This window comes from Raphanus sativus, chromosome 1 (assembly GCF_000801105.2).
Source record: "Raphanus sativus cultivar WK10039 chromosome 1, ASM80110v3, whole genome shotgun sequence".
Lineage (NCBI taxonomy): Eukaryota > Viridiplantae > Streptophyta > Magnoliopsida > Brassicales > Brassicaceae > Raphanus > Raphanus sativus.
The window spans coordinates 17175489-17194234 of record NC_079511.1 but is presented as its reverse complement, the minus strand read 5'-3'; the positions used below and the strand labels follow the sequence as shown (position 1 = coordinate 17194234).

At 45.7% G+C, this 18746-nt stretch overlaps 2 protein-coding genes across 2 annotated transcripts; both read right to left on the bottom strand.

Annotated features, from left to right (window-relative positions):
* Positions 1-225: 225 nt before the first annotated feature.
* On the bottom strand, positions 226-2411 carry LOC108830896 (uncharacterized protein At3g60930, chloroplastic-like). Its single transcript, XM_056990130.1, has 6 exons — positions 1703-2411; positions 1455-1627; positions 1362-1369; positions 977-1272; positions 806-927; positions 226-732 (listed from the first exon to the last, which is right to left on the bottom strand). Exons 1-6 carry the CDS (start codon positions 2409-2411, stop codon positions 226-228), a joined length of 1815 nt encoding a protein of 604 aa, XP_056846110.1.
* Positions 2412-14691: 12280 nt separating this feature from the next.
* LOC108846556 (uncharacterized) lies at positions 14692-18071 on the bottom strand (the record flags this gene model as incomplete). Its single annotated transcript, XM_056997439.1, is given in 3 exon segments — positions 14692-14726; positions 14729-16102; positions 16235-18071. Coding segments are annotated over 3 exon segments (3246 nt in total), but the record flags the coding sequence as incomplete, so codon positions are not given.
* Between the last annotated feature and the right edge of the window lie 675 nt (positions 18072-18746).

The window sequence follows — 18746 nt, the reverse complement described above, 5'->3', positions numbered from 1 at the left end:
GGTGGTTTCGACTGGGGCTGAGTAAGAACCCACCAAACCTAAGTTAGAACCATACTCTCCAGATGGATTAAACATGTTGATCTCGAAAGTACCTGAGCTCTCTGAGAGTTGAGGAAGAGGGAGCTTGCTGATCGAGAAGTCTGAGACTTGCGCCTTTTCGTACGCAGCAGCCGCTTCTGGCATCAGAGCCATCAAACGATTGTACTCATCCTCGGCACTCTTGATCTAATTGTTCAGCATATCTTTCAGGAGCTCGGTGTTAGCCTGAAGCTCTTGAGCGTAAATCTGAAGATCGACTTCATATTTCTTCGTGGAGAACTTCTCCTTGACGGAAGCTAAGACCTTGTTGTAAGCGTCAGCTACCTCCCTCTTTCCTCTCCTAACGGCTAGCTTGACCTCAGCTTCCTTGTTCCTCTGATTATCTTGAGATGAAGTAATCAGCTCCCTGACCTGATACTCAGCTATCTTCCGAGCAGAATCCAACTCAGCGATCTTCCTACCCTTCACCTGGATATCGATCGCTTGACTCTCGATCTTCCTTTGCTGAATGTCAGCCTTGGAGCCAAGTCTCTCAACCTCGCCTTGAAGTTCAGAAACCTGAACCCGAGCCTGATCAAGCTCCATCTTGGTAGCTTTGCCTAGCTCAGTAACCTGAGCTAATTCTCCAGCACTGGGGGCATTGTGCATAGCATCCTCAAACTTCAATTGAGCCCTGTTAACAGCTCCAACCAGCTGCAAAACGACGGAAACAGCCAAATGATAAGTGAATTTCTAAATACGTAAAGAAGAAATTAAAATTCCATACCTGACCCATGAAATGAGCTATCTCAGTGTACTCTTCCCTATTAGTCAGGTAGTTAATCGAGGGGAGGGAGCATCCAGTTCTCTTCATATGCCTCATCAAAGTCGCCAAACCCCATGAGTCATCTAGGATCGACCCAGGCTTTGAGTGAGTGAAAACTCCAGCCAACGGTACCTCCTCTATAAGACGAGGAGGAAGACCTAGAAGGTCTATCAACCTGATCGGTTCTGGACCTCTTATTCTTCGGGAGCTCAATCTCAGGAGGATCTTTGGCAACTTGGACCTCAGCTTCCACCATCGGAACATCAGAATGAGGAGCAACGTCTTGAACCTGCGGCTCAGTAGGAGTGATGTCCTTGACAGGGTTGGAAGTGCCCTCATCAAGAACTTCCTTCACGAAACTGAGGAAAGATCCTCCCTGACTCTTGTCACTCCCACGAGAAGTGTCGGCTGCTTTGGATGGCCTACCTCTGGAATGGAACGACGGCATAAGAGGTATTCTGCTTGGTCAAGTCTTTTCGGTTTCAGAGGTGCTAGCTTCCGTCGAGATTGATACCACCGAGTTACCTTCAGAAACTAAATAACAAAAAATCCCGTTAGGTTACACATATTGGGAACCTAACCTGAACATGAAAGACAGAAAAATAATTACCTTCTGATCCGCGACAGAAACAGGATCCAGAAAGGAAGCGTTGTATCGTTCTGGGAATCTAGCTGATCCTATTCGTGAAGTAGTAAAGGAAGCCCAGGTACAAGGGCTTTGCTGCAGCTTCCGGAAAAGAGCTCTGGTGCGTTTACCGGAGAGCTTACGAGGATCCGTGATATCTACAAGCAAAACCAAAAATTCATCAGGTCACAATAGGCAAGGATAAACAAACACTATCCTAAGAAAGTCCTAACCAGATGTATCAGTCCAAGAAACCCTGAGGGTACGACCCTCAGGAACCGTCAAAGAATCAACTTTGACATAGAAATACTTCTTCCGCCAGTCATCATCACTCGCAGAAAACTTGAAAATACCCAGCTTGGGGCGACAGGGAAGGTTGTAGGTTCCGCTACCACCATCTTTAGATGAGCTCTCTTTGATCAGAAAAAGGCTCATCAGATCGTTAAGTCCGACGGCGACTCCCTCCTCTTTGGATCTAGTGATGAAGCCGTTTATCACTCGGACAACCGAAGGACAAAGTTGAGAGAGAGCTAGTTGATAGTAATCGAGGAGATCCAGTAGAAGGCTCGGGAGCGGGAACCTGAGATGACATTTAGAAATGTACTTCTGATGGATACAAAACCAGCCTTCCGGAGCAGTCTCGGGGGTTTCGTCGGGAGTGCAAGCCCTAGCTAAATCCTTCCGGCCGTGGGCTTGGACCATGAGGTTAACAACCTCTTGACTCGTCAAAAGAGAGGGTGGGTGAAGTCCGTGGGCAACGCTCTCACTGGAACCATCTTTCTTCTTCGCTCGTTTGGGAACTCTCGCGCCGATCGTCTCCTTAGCCTTCTTTTTCTTGTCGTCTTTCTTCATCTTTTCACCAACTTCCTGCTTAACCTTCATTAATCGAGCACCGGAAGTGGAGACTCTAGTTTCCCCAGAACCTTCTTTCGGATGACTCATAATGAGGAAAGGAAAAGAAAGATTGGAAAGATAGGAAAAGGAAGAAGAGAAAATCGCAACTTCTTAAGAACGAAAGCTCTGAGAAGGTTGCAGAGAGATAGAGACGAACAAAGATAAAAAAATATATATATATGAACGCAGTAAAATAAAAAGGAAAGAGGGGAAGTTACCTTGGAAACCGAATCGAGGCGTGGAGAAGATGGGGAGAGTGGCAGTTAATGCTCGCAGCTTTATATCCCATCAAATCTCGAAAATCGGAGATTACATTTCAAATTCCCTCTAATCTGAACCGTTGATCTCGTTAAAAGTAATTATAGCCGTCAGATTAAGCAAAGAATATCCAGGATTGAGATGACTGATAATCATTATCTCAACAAGAAGATCTAGGCTGGACGGCTAGGTCTAGCTTCCGAGATAACAAGTCTTCTCTCGAAAGCTGGGGACAACTGTTGGGCCCAAATATGGCCCGCAAGCTAAATATCGGAAGATAACGATGGGCCGCGAAAAGTCCACCACAGATTAAGTTTACAGAAGAAGCTAGAACAAAGCCGGAGGCTGTTAGCTAAAAGGAACTACGAAGGAGGTCACCAAAAGGAGGCTGCTCACGATACAAGTGAAGAGGTGCAGAGCCGAGTCAAAGGGAAGCTGTTGCAAATCCCTCAATCCACGGAGGATATCTCGAAGAAGTAGTTATTGGCAGCCTGACATAACCTAAGACTATATAAAGAAGAAGAAGATCAAAGAATAGAGCACGTTCATTCATACCATCATAGACATAAACTCTCAAATACTTTATCTTCTTTGTAATCATAAAGAAAGATATCTTTTGTAACCATTCTCTTATCAAGATTATCAATACAAATCAAATTCATTCTACAAGTTCTAACGGGATTCAGCCCACGTTATCTTTCCCTAATCTTAACCTGATCTAAAATCTAGGAGGTGAGTTTAATCTCTCACACTCCATGTCCTAAGGAACCTCCGGGTTACAAGACCCTAGAGTCCTAAGATGAACTCTAGGTTATCAAACTAAACCCTCCCGGTTTAAAGAAGAGATTCACCCTACAGCCTCCGGGTCCCTGGACGAGAAGTCTATACGGCCTTCGGGTCCCTGGACGAAAAGTCCTTCCGGACTTCGGGTCCCTGGACGGAAAGTCCATCCGGCCTTCGGGTCCCTGAACGAAAAGTTCATCCAATCACCAGGTCCCTGGACGAAAAATCCATCCAGCCTCCAGATCCGTGGATGAGACTTCATACCACCTCCAGGTTATAAAAATCATGTCTTCAAAGACATGCCCAGCATCCTCCAGGTTCCAGGAAAAGCATGACGCAAGGTCATCCTCGCATTGATTGTGGCCTACCTCCGGGAGCAACCAACAACATGTCCAAGATATCTTCTCTGATACGGAGGATTGTTGGGGTCAAAAACGGTTATCTCGAAATCAACGGCTAAAAATATTTATCATGCGCGGACTTTCCATAAAACAAGCGTCGAAAGCAAAATAAGTCGTACAGCTTAAAAAACCTATGTTAAAGTCGATCGTTCTTGTTTTACACGATAAACTTTACGAGAAAACCAACTCAGATTTAGTCGTAAACTTCGATGATACAATCAAGAAGAACCAAGAGACATTAGGTCCGTAGCTGAGATGACACGACCATACGAAAGTATACGGAAGAAACGGGAAGTGATCTAAGTTTGGATAGGCCGAACGACAAGGAATCCGCCTTGAAACTTCAAAGAGCCCGTTCTCTCAAACCGTGAGGACCCAGAGAACGATCAAGATATCAAATCGAAGCCCTCGTCGAGACGCACGTGCTGGTCCTGGCGCCGGCGGCTAGCCCCCATGCTAGTCCTGGCCGCCGGGCGGCTAGCCCCCGTGCTGGTCCTGGCCGCCAGGAAACTTCAAAGAGCCCGTTCTCTCAAACCGTGAGGACCCAGAAAACGATCAACATATCAAATCGAAGCCCTCATCGAGACGCAGGTGCTGGTCCGTAGCCGCCGGCGGCTAGCGCCCGTGCTGGCCGTGGCCGCCGGGCGGCTAGCCCTGCGCTGGCCGTGGCCGCCGGAGGCTAGCGCCCGTTCTGGCCGTGGCCGCCAGGCGGCTAGCCCCGTGCTGGCCGTGGCCGCCGGGCGGCTAGCCCCGTGCTGGCCGTGGCCGCCGGCGGCTAGCACCCGTGCTGGCCGTGGCCGCCGGGCGGCTAGCCCCGTGCTGGCCGTGGCCGGCGGTGGCTAGCGCCCGTGCTGGCCATGGCCACCGAGCAGCTAGCCCGTGCTGGCTCGGGTCGTCGGATGACAAGCTTCCGTGCATAAGTTCTAGGCCCCGGCCGTCAGAAGTCTGTACTTTGCGTCTTTCCCAAGTTTTCGCGGAACGAATCATTGAGATTCCGCGTACAAAATTCCCGCTCTTACTCCAAACTAAGATCGCCGGAAACACTTCGGAAACTCGTAAGATATCAACGGGAAGGAAGATCTTAAATTCTTCGTGCGAAACAGTGATGGTTATCTTAAGACACCACTCATCTCAACTCTACGAAGGATTGAAGATCTTCCGAAGAAATCGTAGAAAACAACGGAAGTCCTAGAAACGGCCCGAAAGGACCAAATGCGATCGGACAGTCCGCTTACGATTGTCTGAGATAGATACGACGATTTACGTTTATCTTCACATAACAAGATAAATGCTAAATTTCCAGAAGGATAAATTGATGTGCTCTGAATCAGCAGCAGAAACAAATCAAGAAAATTTGGCTTTTGGGCTTAAGTTTTAAACGAGATGAGCTTGACGATTTATGAAAATATATTTATGAACATGCTTCAGCCCAATGAAAGAATGGCCCAACAAGAAAATACAAGCTATGGTCAAATAATATATCAATCTGACGGTAATGCAGAGACGGTCGACCATGCGGAAGTACGAGACCAACCGAAGAGTTATGCGACCACAATCATTCAATTTCGGTCAAGTCAAAACATTTATCATTTTTGGTCTTTGGTCTTTGGTCAAGTCTTCCTTATTTTTATAAATTGCTAAATTCTATGTTTGAATAGTGTTTTGTATTCCAACTTTTTGTATGCTTTGCCTATTATATAAAGGCTATTTGATCAATGAAATAAAATAAGCTTTGAGTGATTATTTTTAGAACCTTGAGAGGGTATCTCACTTTTCTTGTTCTTGGTGTTGTTAGCTCCAAGTAACACTCTCTTTCTCGTTGGACCGGTGCGTCACATCCGGCAACAGATCGAGTTTGCTTCCTTGTCGGACCTGTGAGTCATATCAGGCGACAATCAAGCACCTCTGGTAGTATCATCGGGTCTTCCACAACCCTTTGTGTCACCGTTCAATCCATCAGTTCTTTTCAGAGTTCACCTCTGGTAGTATCATTGGGCCTTCCGCAACCCTTTGTGTCACCGTTCAAACCATTAGTTCTCCCTTTTGGCGAGTTCATATCATCCGTACCGGTAGAGTGATCCTGTCCCGACCCAGGACGTATCAAGTGGTATCAGAGCCACTCAACCGGTACTATCTGTTCATTTTTCTCATCTTTCCATCTTCTTCATCCATCTTCTACCTTTCATTTTCTTTTCTAAAAAAAAAAAAAAAAGTTCTACAAAAAGCCAAGAGATCATTCTATCTGAAGCTAAAGAAAGACAGATTTGAGGGCAAATCTTTTTAAAGAAGGAGGGAATGATGTGCTCTGAATCAGCAGCAGAAACAAATCAAGAAAATTTGGCTTTTGGGCTTAAGTTTTAAACGAGATGAGCTTGACGATTTATGAAAATATATTTATGAACATGCTTCAGCCCAATGAAAGAATGGCCCAACAAGAAAATACAAGCTATGGTCAAATAATATATCAATCTGACGGCAATGCAGAGACGGTCGACCATGCGGAAGTACGAGACCAACCGAAGAGTTATGCGACCACAATCATTCAATTTCGGTCAAGTCAAAACATTTATCATTTTTGGTCTTTGGTCTTTGGTCAAGTCTTCCTTATTTTTATAAATTGCTAAATTCTATGTTTGAATAGTGTTTTGTATTCCAACTTTTTGTATGCTTTGCCTATTATATAAAGGCTATTTGATCAATGAAATAAAATAAGCTTTGAGTGATTATTTTTGGAACCTTGAGAGGGTATCTCACTTTTCTTGTTCTTGGTGTGGTTAGCTCCAAGTAACACTCTCTTTCTCGTTGGACCGGTGCGTCACATCCGGCAACAGATCGAGTTTGCTTCCTTGTCGGACCTGTGAGTCATATCAGGCGACAATCAAGCACCTCTGGTAGTATCATCGGGTCTTCCACAACCCTTTGTGTCACCGTTCAATCCATCAGTTCTTTTCAGAGTTCACCTCTGGTAGTATCATTGGGCCTTCCGCAACCCTTTGTGTCACCGTTCAAACCATTAGTTCTCCCTTTTGGCGAGTTCATATCCCCTAAGTCCGTTTGAGTGATCCTGTCCCGACCCAGGACGTATCATAAATGTCAAGTTTCCCGAAGATAAATGTCAAGTTTCCCAATAAACATGAAGGCCGGCGAAAATGGAAAAAGCCCGCATCGCGGCCCAAAAGGAGAATAGACCGTCATAAGAAGGAGTATATAAAGGAGCTTTGGGAGACGAGGAAAGGCAGAGCGAAAATCATTAAGAGAGAGAGAAATCCAAGATTGGAGACCTAGAGAGCTCTTGTTAGGTTAAGAACTTAGAATTCAGGCGGTAGACTAGCAAGGTAGGACCTAGAACGTCCGGCCGCCTCTCGTTCTATTTTCATCTTGTCTGCAGGCTCCTGTCTCTCTCGGAAGGATCTAACAATCCTTTTACTTAGAGTTCCGCACATAGAAACCCTAGGCATTATTCTCGACATGCCCGTTTCTATGACTAACGCTCGTACTAGACGAACTCCGCCAGGCAGTTCGATCTCTTGTTCAAACCCTTCCAACTGAACTACGTCCGACTTGATCCTCGAAATGGGTACGTAGGCAGCCTTCCTTAAGGTCCAGTCCCAAATCTTAATAAAACCTTTCCGCATTTATTTGATCACTTGTCGTTGGTTGTCGCAGAGAATCCGGACCTTCAGGGAAAGTTAGGTTTACTTAGCTTTCCTCCGTTTTACTTAATCAAAATCGAAAGTGCGAATTTCGGTTCCCACAGTTTGGCGCTAGAAGGAGGGGGGGGGGACGGATTACTCTTACTCTTACGGCCGCAAAACGCTTGATCAAAGCAATGTCTGGAAATATGAAAGACAAACTCACAGCTCACATCGATGCTGGTAAAACAACTTCAGCCGTGACTGCTCCTACGACCAACACTTATGCAAACAGTTATCTAAGATTATCATCTTCCGGACAAACGTCCGAGAACAGACCATCCCAACCAAGTTCGGGTCCTATCAACCATGCACCCCCGTCCAAGTTCCTGCAACACAGTCCTCGGGTCCATGGATACAACCCCCCTCGTTTGGGATTATCGAAGAAAGACTTCGGGAAAATTCATAAAAAGACTTGGTAGTGGAGACGGATTCCTGCCTGCCGTATAAAACGACTATGGTTAGCTTGAACACCAGTTGCCTTAACTATACGGGGAATTGAAATCCTTTCGGAAAAACCAGCGTCACATCAACGGCTTTTTCTAAAGAAAAATCGTAAAAACGTCTAAGTCCCAAGACAGCCCAAAAGGGGCCCTAATCACGGCTAAACGACCCACATACGATTTTAGGTAGGATCGAGCCCAAGACTGATATGACGGTCTGATTACCGAGTAGAGTTTCGACTGAAAATGTTTATTAGAATTTCCCGGAAAAATAAAGACTTGTTCTCCTGGAAATCGCGGAGGAACCCCAGATTACTCATGAAACAGAAAGCACGACTGATCGGGTTACCAATCAGCATTTCTAATGCTAAAATTCGATAACATTTTACGGAACACCTTTCGTAAAATAAATTCTCGAAAATATTTCACGAGACAGCTTTTGCATGATTAAACTCGACAACATTTTACAAAACAGTTTCCGTAAAATTAACTCGACAACATTTTGTGAAATAACTCTCGTAAAATAAAAGGTCAACAACGTTCTAAGAAACAATTCCTTGCTGGGATCATGATGAACTCAATGTCCAAAAGTCTCAGAAAAACAATTAAAGAAACCTCGAGAGACTGAGTGTCGATCGAGAAACCTTTAAGAAAAACGAGAAAAACAGGCAGGTCCCGCGAGGAAGCACAGTCCCGGGCGGCTAGAACGCCCGTGCTGTCCCTAGGCGCCGGGCGGCTAGCACGCCCGTGCTGTCCCTAGGCGCCGGGCGGCTAGCACGCCCGTGCTGTCCCTAGGCGCCGGGCGGCTAGCACGCCCGTGCTGTCCCTAGGCGCCGGGCGGCTAGCACGCCCATGCTGCCTCTAGGCGCCGGGCGGCTAACGCGCCCGTGCTGCGCTGGTCGCCGGGCAACAAAACATTCGTCAAGCACGGCCAATCCTCGTAAAGATTGACCCAAATATTATCCAAACTAATTTTACGAAACAATTTCCGTAAAATTAACTCGACAAAATTTTGTTGAATAACTCTCGTTAAATAAAAGCTCGGCAATATTTTACGAAACATCATTCGTGAAGTTTAACAAGATCGTAAGCTTCTTGACCTGACCAGTTCGCTCATAGCTTGACGAAACAAGAAGCCCCACTCAAGTGACATCTTGCCATTCGTTTTCACTTGTCTACCCACCTTAGCCTTCTTCGAGTTTCGCCTACTTCTCCTCCCTTTGCTTCAACGATTCTGCAACGATTCTGCACTGTTCCTTCAGGTTTCATCAAAAATCGATTCTCGATTCAGTATCAGACTTTTCGAAGACCTTTGACAATGAAACGGTAGAAGACAAAGAGGAACGGACATGAGGCAATCTCGAGTAATCAATGAGACTAAGGTACGTCCGACTTAGAAAATTTTTATCAAGGTTTTAATTTTTTCGTAGGAAAGGAATGGGAACGTCTTGTAAACTGCCGTAAAATTTAGGGAACTTAGAACCTAGGTGGATAGTCTAGCAAGATAAGTCTTAGGCATCTTCTTCCAGTTTCGTTCTATTGTTCCTTGACTGTCTAGGCAGAACGCGCAAACCGATCTAATCTCTCGAAAAACCGAGAAACGATCGCCGCGCATCCTTGGCATACTCTTTCCGCTTCCGTGAGACTAATGGCACGACGGTGAGCTACAAAATTAACGAAATAACCTTCGGTAAAACTTCATGAGTAACCCGAAGCAACTTTCGCCAAAAAACGAAATCAAAGCGGAAACATTTCCCGTGTAAACCACGGAAACAAGACTACTTTGACTATCTGCGATTTTCTATCTTCATGAAACTGGTCATCCATTACTTTCGTATAAACATGTTACACAAAAACAGCATAAGGAAAACCAAGATCGGTCTCATGCAAAACGACATCGCAATACGGAAAATTACGTCCAAGCGGGAAATAACCCAAAACTGAATCCGAACGTGTTCTTCGTCGATTCCTTAAACTTTATTTCCTCGGATAAAATGAAACAATTTTCATGCGACCAAAGGAAACTTTATACGAAGCATCTATCGTATAACTGAAACCTAAAGTGGAAAATCGTTTCGAAAAGCCATCACCCATAACTTGGAAAACTCCGCTATGATTGGCATGTGTATCTCGACGAACTCTATTCGGCCCTCGGCCAACTGTGAGAGGTAAAACTCACACCTAGATTTTAGATCAGGTTTAATGTTTAGGAAAGGTTAGGGAAAGATAAACGCGGGCTGAATCCCGTAAGAACTTGTAGAATGAACTTCGATTTGTATTGATTTAGTAGAAATAGGATGGTTACAAAGGGTGATCTTTGATGAATACAAAGATTATATGAATATTACAATAAGAATGTTTTGATGAATGTTGAGTAAAATATCAGTTGAGTCCGATCCTTCTCTTAGTTCTCCATCTTCTATTTAAATAGCCTTGGACTTCTTTAGGTTGCCTCCAACTAATCTCCGAGATCGTCTCCGCTTAAGGTGGAATCCGCAACAGCTTCCCTTTGACAGGGTCCTACGCTTCTCCTTGTCACAACGTGAGCTTCCTCTTCCCCGTGAGCTCCTTAGTTAGAGTCCTTAGCTTTCAGCCTCCGGCTCCTTTTAGGCATCGAGCCTGCGATGGGCCTGTCCCGGCCCATTAACATCTTTTATTATTTGGAGATCAGCTACCGGGCCATATTCGGGCCCAACAGTTGCCCCCAGCTCTCGAGATTAGGTATCGTTATTCTCGGGAGCTAAACTTAGCCGCCCAAGCTAGATTCTCTTGTTGAGATCATGATTACTAGCTATCTCAACCATATTTACTTTTACCTGATCGAACGGCTGTAAATTCCTTTTGATTAAATCGATGGCTTAGATTAAAGCGAGTTTGAAATTTGATTTCCGATTTTCGAGATGTGACAAGATATAAAGCTGAGAGAATTAACTGCTTGTCTCTCCACTTCCTCCACGCCTCTCGACGGTTTCCAAGGTAATTCACCTCTTTTCCTTTATTTTACTGCGTTTTATTTTTTTATCCGCTTCTTGATCGAACTAATTCTTAATCTTTAACCTCTCCTTGAGATTTCGCCTTAGTCCAATTCCTCTCTTTTGCTTCCTATTTCCCTTCCCTTTTACTATCATGAGTCAAAAAGAAGGTTCCGGCGAGGTTCAACTCTCAGCCTCCGGTGCCCGCATTATGAAGGTCAAGCAGGAAGCCGGTGAAAAGATGACAGAAGCCAAGAAGAAGAAGGTTAAAGACTCGATCGGAGCAAGAGTCAAGAGGATGAAGAAGAAAGGTAGCAAGAGCGCCTCCTCCGGTCCTCACTTCCCTTCGCTCTTAAAGGGTCAGGACGTCATCAATCTTGCTGTTCAAGCTCACGGCAAGAGCGATCTAGTTAGAGCTTGTGTTGAAGATGAGACCCCCGAGACCGTTCCGGAGGGTTGGTTCTGCGTCCATGAGAAATATATCTCCAAGAGCCATCTTAGATTTCCTCTCCCTAGCCTTTTGCTGGATCTCTTAGACCATTACCAGCTAGCCCTTCCTCAACTTTGCCCGTCGGTCATCAGAGTGATAAATGGGTTTATCACTAGGGCCAAGGAGGAAGGGGTTATCGTAGGGTTGACCGAGTTAATGAGTCTCTTTTCTATAAAGGAGAGTACTTCCAAGGATGGTGGAAGTGGTACCTACTACCTCCCCTGTCGTCCAGGGTTAGGTATCTTTAAATTCACGGCAAGTGACGATGACTGGCGGAAGAAGTACTTTTATGTCAAGATTGATCCCTTGACGGTTCCTGTAGGCCGTGACCTCAGGAACTCATGGTCTGACATTTCTGGTTAGGATTTTAGGGATATGTTTGCAATTGTATCTTTGCTTATTGTGATGTGCTAATCGTTTTTTGACTTTTTTGCAGAAATTAAGGATCCTATCAAGTTGTCTGGTAAACTTACCAGAGCTCTTCACAGGAAGCTGCAGCACAGCCCTAATAATTGGGGAGCTTATACTACTTCGAGAGTTGGGTCAGCTAGATTTCCTGATCGATACAAGGCGTCCTTCCCTGACTCAGTGACGGTTGCTGGTTTAGAAGGTACTCTTCTACTCTTAATTCATGATCTTTACTGTTTGAATTTGTCTCATGTGATTAATGAATCTTTTTCATGATTCAGTTTCTGAGGGTGATTCAGTTTTCGAAGTTTCATCAGGAGCAAGTACTTCCGAGAAGACTCAATCACAGAAGATGCCTATTCAGCCTTCCTTCCGTTCCAAGGGTAGATCGACCAAGGCTGCCAGCTCCTCTAGAGGAAGTGACAAGAACCAAGGGGGATCCTTCCTTGACTCTGTGAAGGAGGCTCTTGACGAAGGAGGCTCCGCTCCTGCTAAAGATGTTGGCTCTTCAGAGCCTAAAGTGCAGGAAGTTGGCCTTCCCTCCGACGTCCCGATGACTGAAGCTAACCCTCAAATGGCGAGGGATCCTCCTGAATTTGAGCCCCCGAGGAACAAGAGGTCCCGAACTGACCAGGTTGACAGACCTTCGAGGTCTTCCTACTCCTCCTCTAGAGGAGGAACCGTTGGCTGGAACTTTGCTCATTCGAAGCCTGGATCGGTTTTGGATGATTCGTGGGGTTTGGCTACTCTGATGAGGCATATGAAGAGTACCGGATGTTCCCTCCCCTCGATCTCCAATCTCACGCACAAGGATGAGTATGTTGATATTGCCCATCACATGGGTCAGGTATGAGGTTTATTTCAACTTTTAGCTTTATCTTTGGAAGATTTTCACTAGACCGTTTTTTGTTTTCTGTAGCTGGCTGGCGCTATTAACAGGGCTCAGTTCAGGTTTGAGGACGCCGTACACAATGCCCCCAGTGCTGAGGAATTAGCTCAGGTCACTGAACTGGTTAAGGCCAACAAGACTGAGCTCAATCAGACTCGGGCTCTGATCTCGGATCTCCAAGCTGAGGTGAAGAGACTTGGCTCCAAATGTGATGCTCAGCAAGGGACAATCGAGAGCCAGTTGATTGACCTCCAGGTAAAGAATAGGAAGATTGGGGATTTGGATGCTGCTCGGAAGATAGCCGAGTATCAGGTCAAGGAGCTGATTGCTTCAACCCAGAGCAGCCAGAAGAACAAGGAAGCTGAGGTCAGGCTGGCCGTCCGGAGAGGAAAGAAGGAGGTAGCTGAAGCCTACAACAAAGTTCTGGTTGTTGTCAAGGAGAAGTTCTCCAAGAAGAAGGACGAAGTCGATCTCCTGGTTCATGCTCAAGAGATTCAAGCCAACACCGAGCTCCTGAAAGACATGCTGGATGGCGAGATTAAGAGTACTCAAGACGAGTATGATCGCTTGGTGCGATGATGCCGGAGGCTGTCGCGGCGTACGAGAAGGCTCAGGTCTCGGATTTCTCGATCGGCAAGCTCCCTCTTCCCCAACTCTCCGAGAGCTCAGGTACTTTAGAGATTAATATGTTTAATCTCTCCTTTTCTGGAGAGTTCGGTTCTAATTTGGAATTGATGGGTTCTTACTCAGCCCCAGTCGAAGCCGCCCTCGGAGGTAGCGACATGGAGATGGAGGAGGAGGTTCCTGGGGAGGAAGATCCAGCTGGTAAGGGAGCTGAGAAGAGCTCGGATGACAAGGAAGTTTAAGAGCTGAGGCTCTTTCATGTTTTCTAGGATTTCTGCCCGATGGGCTTTGTTTCATTTGTTTCTAAGACTTATAGCCTGAGGAGGCTTTTAAACCTTTGTTTATGTTAAGGTCCTTGGAACCTTTGTTGGCCTGAGGAGGCCTTTAAACCTTTATCTATCAAAACTTGGTTTCCAGTTTCGTTTCGAGTTTTTCGATTTGACTTAGTCATTTTTTGGATGAGCTCGAATTTGGTTAAGAGTTTCGATAAAGACTGTGCTTTGGTTACTAATTAAGAGGGTTTAGTGAATCCTCAGAATTAGATCTCGGATTTTATGATAAGTCTGGAAGACGTGGATCGTTTTTGGCCCCTTAAGAGGGGCTCCTGAAGTATCGAGGTTAGCTTAAGGTTTTTAGGAACCTGAGTTCAACTCGGACACCTTAGGTGGAGGTTCTTGGGAACCTGAACTCGTTTGTGGGGTTTTAAGACCCGTTGAGACTTGCTTTAGGATTTTAAGACCTTGTGAGGTTTGATAAGGATTTTAAGACCTTTGTGATTTGATGAGGTTTTTAAGACCTCGGAGATTTGATAAGGATTTTAAGACCTTGGAGATTTGATAAGGATTTTAAGACCTTGGAGATTTGGTAAGGTTTTTAAGACCTTAGGTCCAGGTTCGTCGAGACCTGATATTGCTTTGAAGGATTTTAAGACCTTTTGTGGTTGTTAAGGATTTTAAGACCTTAGGTCCAGGTTTGTAGAGACCTGAGCTAATCCGAAGGGTTTTTAGGACCCTAGGTCCATGTTTGCAGGGACCTGTTTCGTTAAAGAATTGAGATATCGAGAATAATTTCTTTATTGATAATTGGATACATTGTATCATAGTAATCATACAATTGCTGTATTATAATGATCATACATTTGCTGCGTGGGCTATGTGATTTTAATCAGGCATATGCCCCCTTTGATTGTGATGAACGAAGTGTTGGAATGAGGTTAGGGCTGCACTCATGACGGAGTTGCCTACGTACCCAGTCAAGGGATCAAGCCTAACGTAGTTCAGGAATTTTAGGTATATAATGATAATATCTCTTAAGATTCGTGGCATTCCACGATCTGATTTCAGGTACCCCGGTTCGCACCTTTTGGAGCTTGTAAACGCCAGGTCGTACCACGTGGATGATCTGTAGGGACCTTCCCAGTTGGTTCCTAACTTCCCAGCATCTGGTTCTTTGGTTCCTTCGAAAACTTTCCTAAGTACTAGGTCACCTACAGCGAACTGCCGGAGCCTGACTTTGGAATTGTACTGTCGTGCCATTGCTTGCTGATAGTTCTGAATGCAAATCAAAGCTCGGTCCCGTCTTTCCTCGATTAGATCGAGGCTGTCGGTTAGGAGCTGATCATTAGCTGCGGGATTGGACGTACAGAGTTCCCGGCGGAGGCTACCAGCAATGGTTTCAGCTGGAACGACAGCTTCCATCCCATATGCTAAGGAGAAAGGAGTTTCTTCTGTAGCTTTTCGTGGGGTGGTCCGACATGCCCAAAGTACTTCAAGTAACTTCTCTGACCAGAGTTCCTTCTGGGTTCCGAGGCGTTTCTTGAGATTTGCTAATACTGATTTATTAGCAGCCTCCGCCTGTCCGTTACCTTGAGGTCGGCGAGGTGATGAGAAGGTCAGGCGAATATTCCACTTGTCACAAAATATTTTGAAATCGTGGGATATGAATTGTCCTCCATTGTCAGTTACGATTTCGTATGGGACGCCGTGTCTACACACGATTTCTTTCCATACGAATTGCTCGACCTCGACCCTGGTTACCTGTTGGAAAGCTTCAGCTTCTATCCATTTCGTGAAGTAGTCTGTTAGGACTAAAAGGAAGCGTAGCTTCTTCTTTCCACTTCCTGATGCTACTAGTGGTCCCACGATATCCATGGACCATCTCATAAATGGATAAGGGGCGGATATGTTAGACAGCTTTTCCGCAGGTTGGTGTATAATCGGTGCATGCCTCTGGCATTTGTCGCATGAAGAGGAATAGGCCTCACAGTCTGCAATAATGGTAGGCCAGAAATATCCTTGTCTTTTGATTCTGATGGCTAGAGCTCTTCCTCCAGAGTGGTTCCCGCAGGAACCGTCGTGCATTTCCTTCATGAGTCTCATAGCAACGAGGCCATGGACGCATTTTAGGTAAGGTCCGGAAATGCTTCGTTTGAGGAGGACAGATTCAGTTACGCAATATCTGGCGCTTAATGCTTTGAGCTTTCGAGCCTCCCATTTATTGGGTGGAGTCTTTCCCTCCAGGATGTATTGCGTGATTGGAATTCTCCAATCCTCTCTTCCTACAACTTTGTTATGAAGAGACGAGGGAGGTTCCTGTTCGGGACCTGGTGTCGTGGTGCCCCCGGAGGTATTGGTAGGATTGGGCTCCAGGGAGTCTGAATTCCGAGGAATACCTCCAGATGAATTTTGGAGAGCTGTACGGCTTCTGGTTTTAACTCTGCAGATGATTGGGTCTGAGTTGGTGCCCCCAGGGGTATTCTTGAGATCAGGCTCTAGGGAGTCTGAATTTCGAGGAATATCTTCCATGATTTGGATTGTGTTCCCGGAGGTATGCTTTTTAGAGCTGCATATTCTGGTTTTTGGAAACCAAAATGTTGTGACAACCTGGGTAGCTACCGTTTCAGGGCAGGTACCTTCGAGTTGCGCTGTTAGTTTGCTCTCTTTCTCAGCTTTAGTAGCTATGTCGATGCTTGGTTTCTCGATTCCTTCTACGGGTATAATCCGTTTTACGAGGGGGTCTGACGTGGAAGCTAAAGCAGCCAACGCATCTGCTGAGGAGTTCTCTCCTCGTGGGATTCTCGTTAGCTCGAATTTGTCGAACTGCCTAGTGAGGTTCTGGACGACTTCGAGATATGCCCCCATTCTTTCGTCCCTCGTTTCATATTCTCCGTGAAACTGGCTAGCTACTAGCTGTGAATCACTATAAGCATTTAGCTCACGGATTCCGAGGCTTAGGGCGAGCTTCAACCCTGCGATTAGTGCTTCATATTCAGCTTCGTTGTTTGAGGCGCTGAATCCGAGCCTATATGACTGCTCAATGGTTTCTCCTGCTGAAGAGGTTAGCCTTAGACCGATACCGGAGCCCTGTTTTGATGAGGCTCCGTCGACGTATAGGCTCCACTTCGGAGATTCCATTTCGGAGTCTAACTGCTCGGATGTTAGTTCAATGATTAAGTCGGCAAGGACCTGAGCTTTCGCTGCTGCTCGAGGTCTATACTCAATATCATATTCGCTGAGCTCTATGGCCCATTTAGCCAATCGCCCTGACTGGCTAGGGCTGTGCAAGATCATTCGTAATGGTTGTGAGGTCATTACAATGATCGAGTGCGATTGGAAGTAAGGTCGCAATTTTCTGGCAGCTGTTACGACTGCTAGAGCTAGTTTTTCCATTGCAGGGTACCTGGTTTCGGCGTCTATCAAACTCTTACTGGTGTAATAGACAGGTCTTTGTTCGTTTTGTTCCTCTCGTACTAGAACGCCGCTGACTGCAGCAGTTGATACAGCGAGGTATAGGTACAATGGCTCTCCTACTACTGGTTTAGATAGGATCGGAGGTTCGGAGAGATAGGCTTTCAATTGCTTGAAGGCTTCCTCACATTTCTCGTCCCATAAGAACTTCTTATTATTTCTTAGAAGCTTGTAAAATGGGAGACATTTATCGGTGGACTTGGATATGAATCGATTCAATGCCGCGATTCGTCCAGTCAATCTCTGTACCTCTCTGGTCGTCTTAGGTGACGGCATTTCTAGGAAGGTTGCTATCTGCTGCGGGTTGGCTTCAATGCCTCTTTCGGTTACGAGATAGCCTAGGAACTCGCCTGAGGGTACCCCGAAAGTACATTTAGTGGGATTGAGCTTCATATCGTACTTGTTAAGGATATCGAAGCATTCCCTTAAGTGGGAGATATGATCTTCTCCAGCTGAGGATTTGACTAGCATGTCGTCGATATAGACCTCCATGGTTTTTCCAAGTTGTCCAGCAAACATCTTATTTACTAGCCTCTGATAGGTAGCTCCTGCGTTCTTTAATCCGAATGGCATAACGTTGTAACAATAGGTTCCTCGTTCGGTTATGAATGCAGTTTTCTCCTGGTCCTCAGGATCCATCATGATTTGGTTGTATCCTGAGAAGGCATCCATGAAGGATAGGAGTCGATGGCCAGCTGTTGCTTCAACCAGGCGGTCGATGTGAGGTAACGGGAAGCTGTCTTTAGGACAAGCTTTGTTTAGGTCTGTGAAGTCTACACAGATTCTCCATTTCCCGTTTTTCTTCTTTACCACTACTGGGTTAGCTAACCAGTCGGGGTAATGTACCTCTCGAATGGACCCAGCTTTCGTAAGTCGGTCAACTTCGTCGTTAACAGCTTGAGCCTTTTCGAGGCCTAGCTTACAACGCTTCTGTTTGATCGGTTTGAAAGTAGGGTCAACTTTTAGCTTATGGGTGGTGACGTTCGGATCTATTCCTTTCATGTCACTGGTGGACCATGAAAATGTTTTGACATTGCTTTTCAAAAATCAATAAGCTCCTTTTTTGTCTCAGGAGGTAGCTCGGACCCGATGCTCACCTGTCTTTCAGGATCTGAGTCGTCGATGCAAACTTTTTCGGTTAGGTTCCTGGGGGGACCTCGAATATTTTGTTGCATTTCGCGACCCTCCTGGATCTGTAATTGCTATTGGGGGGACTTTTTGAGGATTTCGAATCCTCCCAAATAGCAGATCCTGGATATCTTCTGGCTACCATGTACGGTAGCTATCCCTTCGGGTGTTGGGAATTTTACGCACTGATGGTACGTTGAGGCTACTGCCTTCATTTTGTGAATCCAGGGTCTTCCCAAAATCGCGTGGAACTGGGAAGGTCTATCGATGACTACTAAGTTGGTCATTTTCATTATTCCGCCAGCTATGACTGGGAGCTTGATAGTTCCCAATGAGGTAGCTGTTTCTCCGGAGAAGCCTACGAGGTTAGCTTTTTGGCCAATAATTTCGTAGTCGTCTATTTCCATCCCTTTTAGGGTGTTATAGAAAATGAGGTCGACAGAGCTTCCTGTGTCTATCATGAGCTTAGGAACCTCGTATCCTGCGATGTTCAGGGTGACAATCAACGCATCATCGTGAGGTCTGTCAAGATTTGAGGTCTCGCTTTCC

Excerpts from the sequence above, each read along its gene's own strand:
- LOC108830896 (XM_056990130.1), bottom strand. The coding sequence starts at position 2,411 with ATGAGTCATCCGAAAGAAGGTTCTGGGGAAACTAGAGTCTCCACTTCC. Across the intron at positions 928-976 it reads CTCCTCGTCTTATAGAGGAG|ATGACTCATGGGGTTTGGCG; the intron begins GTACCGTTGGCT and ends GGTCGATCCTAG. Across the intron at positions 733-805 it reads TAGCTCATTTCATGGGTCAG|CTGGTTGGAGCTGTTAACAG; the intron begins GTATGGAATTTT and ends GTCGTTTTGCAG.